This window comes from Lipotes vexillifer, unplaced genomic scaffold, assembly GCF_000442215.2.
Source record: "Lipotes vexillifer unplaced genomic scaffold, Lipotes_vexillifer_v1.1 scaffold567, whole genome shotgun sequence".
Classification (NCBI taxonomy): Eukaryota; Metazoa; Chordata; class Mammalia; order Artiodactyla; family Lipotidae; genus Lipotes; species Lipotes vexillifer.
Window position 1 is genome coordinate 1,070,557 of NW_006776652.1, and position 14,011 is coordinate 1,084,567.

The following is a 14,011-nucleotide window of genomic DNA, read 5'->3' on the forward strand; positions in this document are numbered from 1 at the left end:
ACACACACACACACACACACACACACACACACACACACACACACACACAATCTGGACCATCCTTGTAATGAGTGGAAGCTGAGAAAGTATAAACCAAAAGATTACGTTTAAAAAAGAAGTAGGTCATGGCCCACTGGGGGGCTGGGGTGCGAGAAATTAACCAAAATCCATAGAATCATTCCAAGAGATTGTCCAGGCTTTCCAGACTCCATATCAGAAGGCTTTTAAAGGAAACGCTTCTCCTGGTCCTAAATCCACAGCCCTAAAGGCCAGTGGGATGTGAACCAGACAAAGGCAGAAGGTAGGGCATGGGCTCCCAGAGTGCAACTCCAAGAAGAGTCGCACCCACGGCTTGAGCAGGAGGCTTCCACTCTCAGAGGTTCCCTGCCTTGGTCACTGACCCCAAACCGACCCTGGTCCAAAGAGCAGGAGGAGGGTTAGGAAATGCTCCCAATACCCCCGAGCCCCAAAACAAAATACCCTTGTTTAACCAAAGCTCCTTCAAACCCCTCTGCTTTGTGCTTAGTAGCATTCGTAAGACAGCACAGCAGAGTCTGTTAAATATCACATGGGGCCATACAAGGCCTGCCGCTGGGTGCGCTGCACAGCACGTCAGTGGGCTTGCTTTAATGTAGTGCCGTGTGGCAGGGGTCTGGAAGAGCAGTCACCCAAGGAGTCCTGGGCCAAGATTCATTCGGGGAGAAGCCTGGGCATAGCCGGGCCAACTCCCCAAGCTGGAGGGCAAGGGGGGCCAGGCAGGCCCAGTGACGTGCAAACTGGGCACTATAGCCCTGGAGCGTGGAGCGTGTTCTAGGAGATGCCTGCAGATAAGGGCCTGATTCCCAAAGAGTCAGCCCAGAGAGGCTCTCCCGTGACCCCCATCAAGGCCAGCTCCATCCACTAAAGTATCCAGGACAGGAAGACTTGCGAGGGGGGTGTCCCCCGTTCCTGCTCCAAACACCATGGCACTGGGTTGTCCCATTTTCACAGTCAAGATTTCCACCTGTGGTGGCTACCCTGGTAGGCAGAAACCTGGAGGAAACCAAGGCCAGGAGGGAAGGGAGAGCGCCCCTTCCTGGGCGTAATGGAGAACTACCTGTTCTCCAGAGGCCCCCTCCCCAGCCACCCATCACCTCCCGGGCTCCTCCATGGACCACAGAGACAGGGTCCAGGCGTCAGTAAGTCAAGCCCGCAAGAGCATGGAAGGAAGTCGGCTCCTCTCCTTCAAAGCTGCCCTTCCACATCATCTACCCTGACGAGGGATCTCTGGTCATTTCCTCTTGTAGCAAGGGCTCACCTCTCTAGGAATATGATCTCAAGTGGAGGCGCAGGGGAAGAAGGCAGATGGGAAAGGTGCTTGTGATAGACTCAGGTCGAAAGACTGGGAAGGGTCCTTGGAAAATGGGGAGCATCCTTGTTTGATCAGTGAAGAAGCAGCCCGGGCACACAGAATGAAATGGTCCATCCAGGATCACGCGGAAGACCAGGGGCAGGGTGAACACAGAAGGCAGCTCTTGCAGCTGCGGGGTTACCGTGGCAAACACCTCCACCCACCTCCCACTGTGCATCACAGGCAGAGCTTCCCAAGGACACTTGGCCACACTGTAACAAACCCCCAGGTCCTGCCAGACTCACCCTACACTCGGGTTCTGCCCTCACCCCTCGTCTTCCCACTTGCAGGACCATACTTTAAATCTGCATGGGGATGGGAGCTGTGTGGGATGGGAGTTGGGGGAGATGCATTAGAGGAACGCCCTGGTTCTAGACCAGGAGCTCAGCCGGCCACATCCAGGATCACCTGGAACTTCCTACGTGAGACCCAACTCAATAATTCAGACACAGCACTGTCCTTGAGTCCCATGGTTGCTGTTATTATTTTTTAAGATTTTTTTTTGGTGTGGACCAATTTTAAAGACTTTATTGAATTTGTTACAATATTGCTTCTGTTTTATGTTTTGGTTTTTTTAGCCGTGAGGCACGTGGGATCTTAGCTCCCCAACCAGGGATCAAACCCGCACCCCCTGCATTAGAAGGTGAAGTCTTAACTACTGGACCGCCAGGGAAGTCCCACTGTTGTCTAAATTTACATCAGGATGCATGGCACTCACAGGCTTGGCTCAGTGCCTCTCAGAAAACTGTCAGCCCTTAGGTCCTGGGACGTCTCATTCTTGACCCTCCCAATACTTGGTTTTGTTTAAACACCCTCTCTGGTTCTACCACGTGAAGCTTCTGCCCCAGCTCTCCTGTTCCTAACTCCCCCCATCTCCAAACAAACAAAAACCCCTCTGGCTCTTTGAACAGACACAGATGTTCTACAGGCCACAATAACCACCCTGCTCCACGCTCTCCAATCTCCTTAGGAGGTGCACATGTTGTCCTCCCTTAAAACACCACCAATAAAGGGTGTTCACAAGGCTGCTCTGCTCAGGACCCCTGCAGAGACATCCACCAGAGGTTTGAAGCCGGGCAGTGGTGCACCTGGCCTTGGTCCTGACACCCTGGCTTGTGGTCACTGAGCCTGGACTCAGGCTGGCCCTCCAGCCCCTCCAGTCCCTCGTCCATCCTGTCACCCCACATACACCGTTTGTTGTGCAGCCTGACCAGGTCAGTTTAGCATTTAGGACAAGGAGAAATGCATTTCCATCCAAGTATTAATAGGCTCCTTCCGTCACGTTTGGAGAGTGACATGGCCCATCCAGTCTTGGCTTTCTCTCAGCTCTCGGGAAGCTGAGCCCCAGCCCACCAGACTCCTGACTTCCTTTTGTGGGCCCTCAGTTTCTAATTTTTTTTTTGCCTTTTTCTTTTGGCTGTGTTGGATCTTCACTGCTGCATTCAGGCTTTCTCTAGTTGCGGCGAGTGGGGGCCACTCTTCGTTGCGGTGCGTGGCCTTCTCATTGCAGTGGCTTATCTTTGTCGCGGAGCACAGGCTCTAGGCGAGCAGGCTTCAATAGTTGCAGCTCGCGGGCTCAGTAGTTGCAGCACGTGGGCTCAGTAGTTGTGGCACATGGGCTTAGCTGCTCCACGGCATGTGGGATCTTCCCGGACCAGGGCTTGAACCCGTGTCCCAGGCAGGCGGGTTTTTTTTTTTTTTTTTTTTTTTTTTTTGAGGTACACAGGCCTCTCACTGTTGTGGCCTCTCCCATTGCGGAGCACAGGCTCCGGATGCGCAGGCTCAGCGGCCATGGCTCACGGGCCTAGTCTCTCCGCAGCACGTGGGATCTTCCCGGACCGGGGCACGAACCCGTGTCCCCTGCATCGGCAGGCGGACTCTCAACCACTGCGCCACCAGGGAAGCCCCAGGCAGATTCTTAACCACAGTGCCACCAGGGAAGTCTCTCTGTTCCTACTTTTAACCATCCTCTTGTAGTGCGCATATTTTATTTGAAATCGCTCCCATTGTTTTTGTAAATGATAAGGTATGTTTCTTTAAGTAAGCAAAAGAGAAAAGCCCACTTTCTTCAGGCTTTCCCAGCCCCGCAGGGATCAGCCCTTCTCCGAACTCCAGCTCATTTTCCAAACCAAGGTAGTGCCTCCTCTTCAGCCACACAGGCCCTGAGCTCCCTTCCCTCTGCAGCCCCATCCTCCAGTCCCTGCCACAACCCCCAACCCCATTTCTCCACTCCAACCTCTTTACTGAGCTCCAGGCCCACAGGTCCAAATGCCCCAGACATTGCAACGGGGGCGGCAATGGTCCCCCCCACCGCCATCTCAGATGCTGCGCACCCCCATTGCTGAATGATCCATCGCCCCAGAATTATTCACCCAGTAAACATGGTGGCCACCATTCATGTATTCATTCAAGTAATGTTCATGGAGCACTCGCCATGTGTCAGGCTCTATGTGCAGGACCAGGTGTGGCGTAAACAAAACAGAAATGCCTCTCCCTCCAGGGAACTTTCAACCAGTCCCCAGTCCTGTCAAGTCTACTTACCAATCATCTCTGAACTGATACACTTCTCCCCATGCCCACAGCCACTATCTTAGTCCAGGCCAGTGTGCTACACTGGGAGGAAAGCACTGGAGATCGGATCCAGCTCTCAAATGCATGAGCTGTGTGACCTTGGGCAAGTTACTTTCTACGACCCTGATCATTTGACAGAGAAAGACGATAACAGTACCTACCTCGTAGCCTTGTTGCAAGGATTAATGAGATAAACCATATAATAGACCAGTGTCTGGGGTACAGTAAGCAATCCCTGTCTCCCTAGCAGCCTCACCTCTGGCCTTCCCACCCCGTGGCCCACACTCCACGTGCACCCACCACCTGCAGGTGCCCATAACCACAGGCTCTCTCCTACCCTCCAGCCTTTGCATATTCTTTCCCCACATACAAATAACACAACAAATAATTCTGTGCAAAAGATGTTTCTCCCTCATCCATACATCCATCTAACAGCTGCCCACCAACAACATGTGGCCCCATTACATGTTCCTTTTATTTGCATGCCAGACTCATTCCCTGGGTTTCTCCTTCTCATGTTCCAAGGTTCAGCTCAAGGCCCCATCCTCTGGAGCCCCAGGCTGAGGCAGATGCCCTTCTCCTGTGCACCCTCCTCTGGGAGCCCACAGCCCTCAGCCCACTGCATTGGGATCCCTGCTCCCACTGTCTGTCTCCCTTCTGGGTGCTCCTTGGAGAGCATCGTGTTCACCTCTGCATGCCTAAGCCTTAGAACCATGCACTGGATGCAAGAGAGGTTCAATAAATGGTTAATAACAAACAAGAAAAACGGAAGAATCACAGAGGCAAATTTCAACTCACTGTAACAAAACAAACCTTCCAAATAATTAGACACTTATTAAGCAATTACTTTATGCCAAACTCTGTGCTAAGCTTTAACACACATGTCATCTAATCCTCACAATAATGCTGTGCCTTGGGGATTTTTATTCCTATTTCATGGGTGAAGGGATGGACACTCAGGACATTTAAAAAACCTGCTCCAGATCAGACAGCTAGTAAGTGGAAAAGTCAGAATTCAAACCCAGGACCGTCAGAGTCCCCATGCTCCACCCAACACTAGACAAGCCCAGCTGTCAGTGTGGAAGGAGCTGCCTCTGGGATGTGCAAGAGCCCTTCCATGACGGCCACAGGACCTCACTGGGATAATGGGTGGGCTTCCTTTAGAAGTGGACCTAAAGTCACTGAAGGTCCCTTCTTACTCCAGGCTCTAGGGTCTATGATGTTAAATTAGGAGCTCCTAGGGTGGCTCATCTTGGTTTCCCCCATGGTGCTTAGCCTGAAGCTGGGCACACAGCAGGCAAATGATAAACCTGTGCTGAATAAATGAATGGACAGATGAATGAACGGATGAATAGATGGATGGATGGATGGATGGATGGATGGATGGATGGGTGGGTGGATGGATGGATGGATGGATGGATGGATGGATGGATGAATGGATGGATGAATGAATGGATGAATGGATGGATGGATGGATGGATGGATGGATGGATGAATGGATGGATGAATGAATGGATGAATGGATGGATGGATGGATGGATGGATGAATGGATGAAGGAAGGAAGGGAAGGACGAATGAATGAGTGAATGACAATTCGTTTTGCACATGTCTGAGTCACCCTCTCTTCTGGGCTCAAGATACTAACCCAGCAAACTCGGGAATGTCGAGCAGGCAGAGCACCCAGCCGACTCCCCTCGGAGCTGCGGCGGCCCCTACCTGCAGAGGTGGTCCGTCCGGCACAGGCTGCGGAGGTCCAGGCAGTTGGGCTTCTCCTTGTCCTCGTAGGAGCAGCTGGGCAGGATGGTCTGGCGGCGGCGCTCGGCACAAGCCTGGTCCTGGCAGGAGCAGAAGAGCATGCGGTAGGTATACTCGCCGGGCACGCGGTCAAAGAACTGGCGCAGGGCCTTGTGGCACTTGCGGCGGTTGCAGCGCTCAGTGGGCGAGATCTCGCGGTTGCAGATAGAGATGTAGGAGGAGCGCAGCTTCTTGCAGTTGTCATTCAGGTTGCAGGCTTTGGCGGCATCCAGGCACTGGTTGCTCTTGGCGCTGACTGCCGGGTCTGCCCCTGTCCCTGGAGGGAAGGAAGCGGGCAGTCAGCCCATGCTGGGGACACCCCCCAGGGTCACTGTGCTCTCGGACTCGGCTTGCTCATCTGTGAGATGGGGATCACTTAGCAGCCCTCCCGCCTAAGGCTGTGATGAAGATCAAGTGAGTTAATATGCGGGTCCACTGAGCAAGCTGTACGTATGGTGCGCTTTTAGGATGACAACTATTAAACCAAAGTTTTATTTAAAACTTATTTCAAAAACAGTATGAAGATTCCTTTAAAAAGCTAAAAATAGAGCTACCAAATGATCCAACTATCCCACTCCTGGGCATATAACCAGAGAAGACGAAAACTCTAATTTGAAAAGATACATGCACCCTAATGTTCATAGCAGCGCTATTTACAATAGCCAAGACATGGAAACAACCTAAGTGTCCATCAACAGATGAATGGATAAAGAAGATGTGATGTATACATACAATGGAATACTACTCAGCCATAAAAAAATAATGAAAGAATGCCATTTGCAGCAACATGGATGGAACTACAGATCATCATACTAAGTGAAGAAAGTCAGAGGAAGACATATATTATATGATATCACTTATATGTGGAATCTAAAAAATAATACAAATGAATCTGTACACAAAACAGAAACAGACTCACAGACACAGAAGACAAACAAGACCAGAGGGAAAAAGGGGAGGGGGAGGGATAAATTAGGGGTACGGGATTAACAGACACAAACTACTATACATAAAATAGATAAGCAACAAGGATTACTATATAGCACAGGGAACTATATTCAGTATCTTGTAATGACCTATAATGGAAAATAATCTGAAAAAATATGTATATGTATATAACTGAATCACTTTGCTGTACACCTGAAACTAACACAATATTGTGAATCAACTATACTCTGATTTAAAAACAAAAATTATGACAAGATGAAAAAGCAAGCAACTAGGCATTCGTGGCCCTGTTCACAAAAGTGGGAAATGGGGAAACAAAGGGACTGGCTCAAGAGCACACAACTGGGTGGCCATTGATGCAAGATGGGTCCCCGGGTCCCTGGGCACCCAAGGTCGCACATGTGAGCAGGGCTTCTGGTCAGGGAGCACTGCTGGCCCTTAGGAAGTTCCCACTATGGGATCTTCAGCAGCCAGGGTACCAATAGCACCACAGCCACCATCCTCACCCCCACCACTGTGACCACTGAAACTGTCCCCACACATTGCAAAAGGCCCCATGGGGTGGGACTGCTACTGCAGACACTTAGTGCAGCCGAGACCACTGAAAGCAAGCACTGGGCTGGGAGCCCGGCAGTGTGAGGAGGAGGCTGAAGGCCAGCCTCAGGCTCCAGCAGGGCTGAGCCCTTAATCAAGCAAAGCGCAGATGAGCTGGAGGCTGGGACCTTGGCATCAGAGCCGTGGCTTTGAGCTTCATGCCACTGCCTGTGGAGCAAAACACCTCGGTGATCCCGGGAACTGTCAGGTTCCTTCTGTGGTGTCTGCCCCACCCCGCAAGTCTCAGCTGTTCTGAGGCGAACACATGACACAGGGACCCCCCCAGCCACCAGCCTACTCCTACCTGCAGAGTACCTCTTGTCCATCCTGATGACAGACAGAGTAGGGAGGCAGGAATTCAGTCTGTACAGACCCCTCACCCACCACCCTATGACATTCTGGTGAGAGCTGGATGGGAGATCTTCTAGCACACTGGCAGCAAACCAGAGCAGGAGCCCAGATCTGGCCAGCACTGTGGTATACCAGGGAGAGCCACCGGCTTCGGTTCTAGGATGGATGAGCCATGGTCTTTCATTCATTCCTCATCCACCCAACAAATGCTTTTCAGTATTTCTTGAGCACTACCCTATCCAGGTGAGGCCCTGCCCCACAGAGGGTGGGAAAGACTAGAGTGTGGCCACATCTACCCTCCCATGGCACTTCCAGCACAGGTCCCAGTGTTCCGATCACGTGTTCATTAATGATCTATGAAGTCCCACCTCTGCACAGCCCTCTCCCTGCCAGGTGCTGGGCTGGACCCGTACATGTTAAGAGGAGCCCCTTCTCAAAGACCTCACAAATCTAGCTAGGAAACGAAGAGGCAGAACAGTGGAATGATTAAGACTGGGCATCCTAAAACTGAGGCATCTGTATCGATTACTCATCCTGCTGCTTATCAGCTGTGTGGCCTTGGGCAAGTGGCTGGACCATCCTTCGCCTCAGTCTCCCCATCTGGAAAATAGTACCTACTTCACAGCGCTGCTGTGAGCATGAATGAGCTCATTTTTCCCTCTCTCTCCCTCGTCTACTAGATCATCCCCATCTGCTATTACATTGCCCATCTTTAAGGGAAAAAAAGAACTTCTTGTGACCACACGCCCACTGCTAAGCTACCACCCTATCTTTCTGCTCCTCTTTAAAGCAAAACCCCTCAAACGAGTCATCTATACCAGAAGTCACTTTCTCCCCTCCCGTTCTCTCCTGGACCCACGGCAGCCTGGCATTTGCCTCCTTCCTTGGCAGTGATCAGAGAGCCTGGGGGTTCCTCCTCCCCTGCCATCGGCACACTGGACACAACTGGTGGCTCCCTCAGCCTCCCTTTTCTCACGGCCTTCCTGCTGCCTCCCTGTGCTCTCCCTCCAGGCCTGCTTCGCTGGTTCCATCTTCTCCACCAGGGCTCAGCCCCCTTTCCTCTAATATGCACCCACTCCACAGGGCCCTCCACTCATGCATGGCCTTACACACCATCAATACGCTGTCGACTTCCAAAGTTATAACCCCAGCCAGGGCAGGGAACTCCACTCTGAAACCCAGACTCATATGTCCAGCTGCCTGCCCACCAACTCTACCCGAAAGGCTATCACCCGTGTCTCAAACCACACCCCAAGTTCCCCCAAGGCTGCCCCCCACCCCGGGTCTTCCTCATCCCTCTGAAAACAACTCCAGCCCTCCAGTAGCTCAGGCCAAAAATCTTGGCCCTCCCTTGACTGCTCTCTTATCCACAGCAGAAAGACCTGGGAGAACACACCCAGAATCCAGCCACTCTCACCACCACCACCACCGCCCCCACCTCGGTCCAAACCATTGTCACTGTGTACTGGTAAAGGTCTCCTTCCCAGTCTCCCTGCTCTGTCCTTTTGCCTCCCACCCCACAGCAATGTTCTCTCATCACAGTTGGAGCGAACCTTCTAGAACCTAAGGCAGAGATAATGCTCCTGGGCCCCAAAGCTTCCAGTGGCTTCCCCATCTCATTCAGAGGCCTTGGCAGGGTCCACAAGGCTCTATATGTGTGCTGCCCAATATGGCAGCCATTACCTCATGTGGCCATTGAACTCGAAATGGAGCTAGACCGAAAAGAGATGTGCACACCAGATTTTGAAATCTTAATAAGAAAAAATAATAATGTAAAGCATTTCATTTCAAACAATGTTTTACCTGATTACATGTTGAAGTGATAATATTTTGGATATATTGTGTTAAACAAAAGTATTATTAATTTAACTTGCTTCTTTTTAACACACCTATCAGAAATTTTAGAATTGCTGGGGGGGATAAATTGAGAGACTGGTATTGACTTATACACACTACTATATATAAAATAGAAAACTAATAAGGACCTACTGTGTAGCACAGGGAACTCTGCTCAGTAGTCTCTAATGATCAATATGGGACAAGAATCTAAAAAAGAGTATGAGATCGGTTCAAGATGGCGGAGTAGAAGGACGTGCGCTCACTCCCTCCTGCGAGAGCACCGGAATCACAACTAACTGCTGAACAATCATTGACAGGAAGACACTGGAACTCACCAGAAAAGATACCCCACATCCAAAGACAAAGGAGAAGCCACAGTGAGATGATAGGAGGGGCGCAATCACAATAAAATCAAATCCCATATCTGCTGGGTGGGTGACTCACAAACTGGAGAACACTTATACCACAGAAGTCCACCCACTGGAGTGAAGGTTCTGAGCCATGTCAGGCTTCCCAACCTGGGGGTCTGGCAATAGGAGGAGGAATTCCTAGAAAATCAGACTCTGAAGGCTAGCGGGATTTGATTGCAGGACTTTGATAGGACTGGGGGAAACAGAGACTCCACTCTTGGAGGGCACACACAAAGTACTGTGCGCACTGGGACCCAGGGGAAGGAGCAGTGACCCCATAGGAGATTGAACCAGACCTACCTGCTAGTGTTGGAGGGTCTCCTGCAGAGGTGGGCCATGGCTGTGTCTCATCATGAGGACAAGGACACTGGCAGCAGAAAGTCTCGGAAGTACTCCTTGGCGGGAACTCTCCCAGAGTCCGCCATTAGCCCCACCAAAGAGCCGGGTAGGCTCCAGTGTTGGGTTGCCTCAGGCCAAACAACCAACAGGGAGGGAACCCAGCCCCAACCATCAGCAGACAAGCAGATTAAAGTTTTACTGAGCTCTGCCCACCAGAGCAACACCTAGCTCTACCCACCACCAGTCCCTCCCATCAGGAAACTTGCACAAGCCTCTTAGATAGCCTCATCCACCAGAGGGCAGACAGCAGAAGCAAGAAGAACTACAATCCTGCAGCCTGTGGAAGAAAAATCACATTCACAGAAAGATAGACAAGATGAAAAGGCAGAGGTCTATGTACCAGATGAAGGAACAAGATAAAACCCCAGAAAAACAACTAAATGAAGCGGAGATAGGCAACCTTCCAGAAAAAGAATTCAGAATAATGGTAGTGAAGATGATCCAGGACCTCAGAAAAAGAATGGAGGCAAAGATCGAGAAGGTGCAAGAAATGTTTAACAAAGATCTAGAAGAATTAAAGAACAAACAAACAGAGATGAACAATACAATAACTGAAATGAAAAATACACTAGAAGGAATCAATAAAAGAATAACTGAGGCAGAAGAATGGATAAGTGACCTGGAAGACAGAATGGTGGAATTCATTGCCACAGAACAGAATAAAAAAAAAAGAATGAAAAGAAATGAAGACAGCCTAAGCGACCTCTGGGACAACATTAAACACAACAACATTCGCATTATAGGGGTCCCAGAAGGAGAAGAGAGAGAGAAAGGACCTGAGAAAATATTTGAAGAGATTACAGTCGAAAACTTCCTTAACATGGGAAAGGAAATAGCCACCCAAGTCCAGGAAGCACAGAGAGTCCCATACAGGATAAACCCAAGGAGAAACACGCTGAGACACATGGTAATCAAACTGACAAAACTTAAAGATAAAGAAAAATTATTGAAAGCAACAAGGGAAAAATGACAACATACAAGGGAACTCGCATAAGGTTAACAGCTGATTTCTCAGTAGACACTCTAAAAGCCAGAAAGGAGTGGCATGATATATTTAAAGTGATGAAAGGGAAGAACCTACAACCAAGATTACTCTATCCGGCAAGGATCTCATTCAGATTCAATGGAGAAATCAAAAGCTTTACAGACAAGCAAAAGCTAAGAGAATTCAGCACCACCAAACCAGCTCTTCAACAAATGCTAAAGGAACTTCTCTAAGTGGGAAACACAAGAGAAGAAAAGGACTTACAAAAACAAACCCAAAACAATTCAGAAAATGGTAATAGGAACATACGTATCGATAATTACCTTAAACGTTAATGGATTAAATGCTCCAACCAAAAGACACAGGCTCGCTGAATGGATACAGAAACAAGACCCATATATATGCTGTCTACAAGAGGCCCACTTCAGACCTAGGGAGACATACAGACTGAAAGTGAGGGGCTAGAAAAAGATATTCCATGCAAATGGAAATCAAAAGAAAGCTGGAGTAGCAATACTCATATCAGATAAAATAGAGAATAAAGAATGTTAAATGTTTAAAATAAAGAATGTTACCAGAGACAAGGAAGGACATTACATAATGAGGAAGGGATCAATCCAAGAAGAAGATATAACAATTATAAGTATATATGCACCCAACATAGGAGTACCTCAATACATAAGGCAACAGCTAAAAGCTATAAAAGAGGAAATCAACAGTAACACAATAATAGTGGGGGACTTTAACACCTCACTTACACCAATGGACAGATCATCCAAACAGAAAATTAGTAAGGAAACACAAGCTTTAAATGACACCACAGACCAGATAGATTTAATTGATATTTATAAAACATTCCATCCAAAAACAGCAGATTACACTTTCTTCTCAAGTGCACACGGAACATTCTCCAGGGTAGATCACATCTTGGGTCACAAATCAAGCCTCAGTAAATTTAAGAAAGCTGAAATCATATCAAGCATCTTTTCTGACCACAACGCTATGAGATTAGAAATCAATTACAGGGAAAAAAACGTAAAAAACACAAACACATGGAGGTTAAACAACACGTTACTAAATAACCAAGAGATCACTGAAGAAATCAAAGATGAACTCAAAACATACCTTGAGACCAATTACAATGAAAACACAATGATCCAAAACCTATGGGATGCAGCAAAAGTGGTTCTAAGAGGGACGTCTATAGCAATACAAGCCTACATCAAGAAACAAGAAAAATCTCAAATAAACAATCAAAACTTATACCTAAAGGAACTAGAGAAAGAAGAACAAACAAAACCCAAAGTTGGTACAAGGAAAGAAATCGTAAAGATCAGAGCAGAAATAAATGAAATAGAAAACAATAGCAAAGATCAATAAAACTAAAAGCTGGTTCTTTGAGAAGATAAACAAAATTGATAAACCATTAGCCAAACTCATCAAGAAAAAGAGGGAGAGGACTCAAATCAATAAAATTAGAAATGAAAAAGGAGAAGTTACAGCAGACACCACAGAAATATAAAGCATCCTAAGAAACTACTACAAGCAACTCTATGCCAATAAAATGGACAACCTGGAAGAAACAGACGAATTCTTAGAAAGGTATAACCTTACAAGACTGAACCAGGAAGAAATAGAAAATATGAACAGACCAATCACAAGTATTGAAATTGAACCTGTGATTAAAAATCTTCCAACAAACAAAAGTCCAGGACCAGATGGCTTCACAGGTGAATTCTATCAAACATTTAGAGAAGAGCTAACACCCATCCCTCTCAAACTCTTCCAAAAAATTGCAGAGGAAGGAACACTCCCAAACTCATTCTATGTGAGGCCACCCACCCTGATACCAAAATCAGACAAAGACACTACAAAAAACAGAAAATTACAGACCAATATCACTGATGAATATAGATGCAAAAATCCTCAACAAAATACTACAAACAGAATCCAACAACACATTAAAAGGATCACACACCAGGGCTTCCCTGGTGGCGCAGTGGTTGGGAGTCCACCTGCCGATGCAGGGAACACGCGTTCGTGCCCCGGTCCGGGAGGATCCCACATGCTGTGGAGCGGCTGGGCCCATGAGCCATGGCCGCTGAGCCTGCGCGTCCGGAGCCTGTGCTCCGCAACGGGAGAGGCCACAACATTGAGAGGCCCGTGTACTGCAAAAAAAAAAAAAAAAGCTTTTGACAAAATTCAACACTTACTTATGATAAAAACTCTCCAGAAACTGGGCATAGAGGGAACCTACCTCAACATAATAAAGGCCATATATGACAAACCCACAGCAAACAACATTCTCAATGGTAAAAAACTGAAAGCATTTCCTCTAAGATCAGGAACAAGACAAGGATGTCCACTCTCACCACTATTATTCAACATAGTTTTGGAAGTCCTAGCCATGGCAATCAGAGAAGAAAAATAAATCAAAGGAATCCAAATCAGAAACGAAGAAGTAAAGCTGTCACTCTTTGCAGATGACATGATACTATACACGGAGAATCCTAAAGATGTCACCAGAAAACTACTAGCGCTAATCAGTGAATTCGGTAAAGTTGCAGGATACAAAACTAATGCACAAAAATCTTTTGCATTCCTGTATACTAATGATGAAAAATCTGAAAGAGAAATTAAGGAAACACTCCCATTTACCATTGCAACAAAAATACCTACGAATAAACCTACCTAGAGAGACAAAAGACGTGTATGCAGAAAACTATAAG

The 14,011-nt window shown here is 48.0% G+C and overlaps 1 protein-coding gene across 3 annotated transcripts in view; it reads right to left on the bottom strand.

Annotated features, from left to right (window-relative positions):
• Positions 1-14,011, bottom strand: part of GFRA2 (GDNF family receptor alpha 2) — a 105,483-nt gene that overhangs the window by 52,338 nt on the left and 39,134 nt on the right. For all 3 annotated transcript variants that reach the window (XM_007450548.1, XM_007450550.1, XM_007450549.1), the window contains one exon: positions 5,679-6,033. In XM_007450548.1, the coding sequence (XP_007450610.1) occupies positions 5,679-6,033 (355 nt within the window). The remainder of the gene's footprint in view (positions 1-5,678; positions 6,034-14,011) is intronic.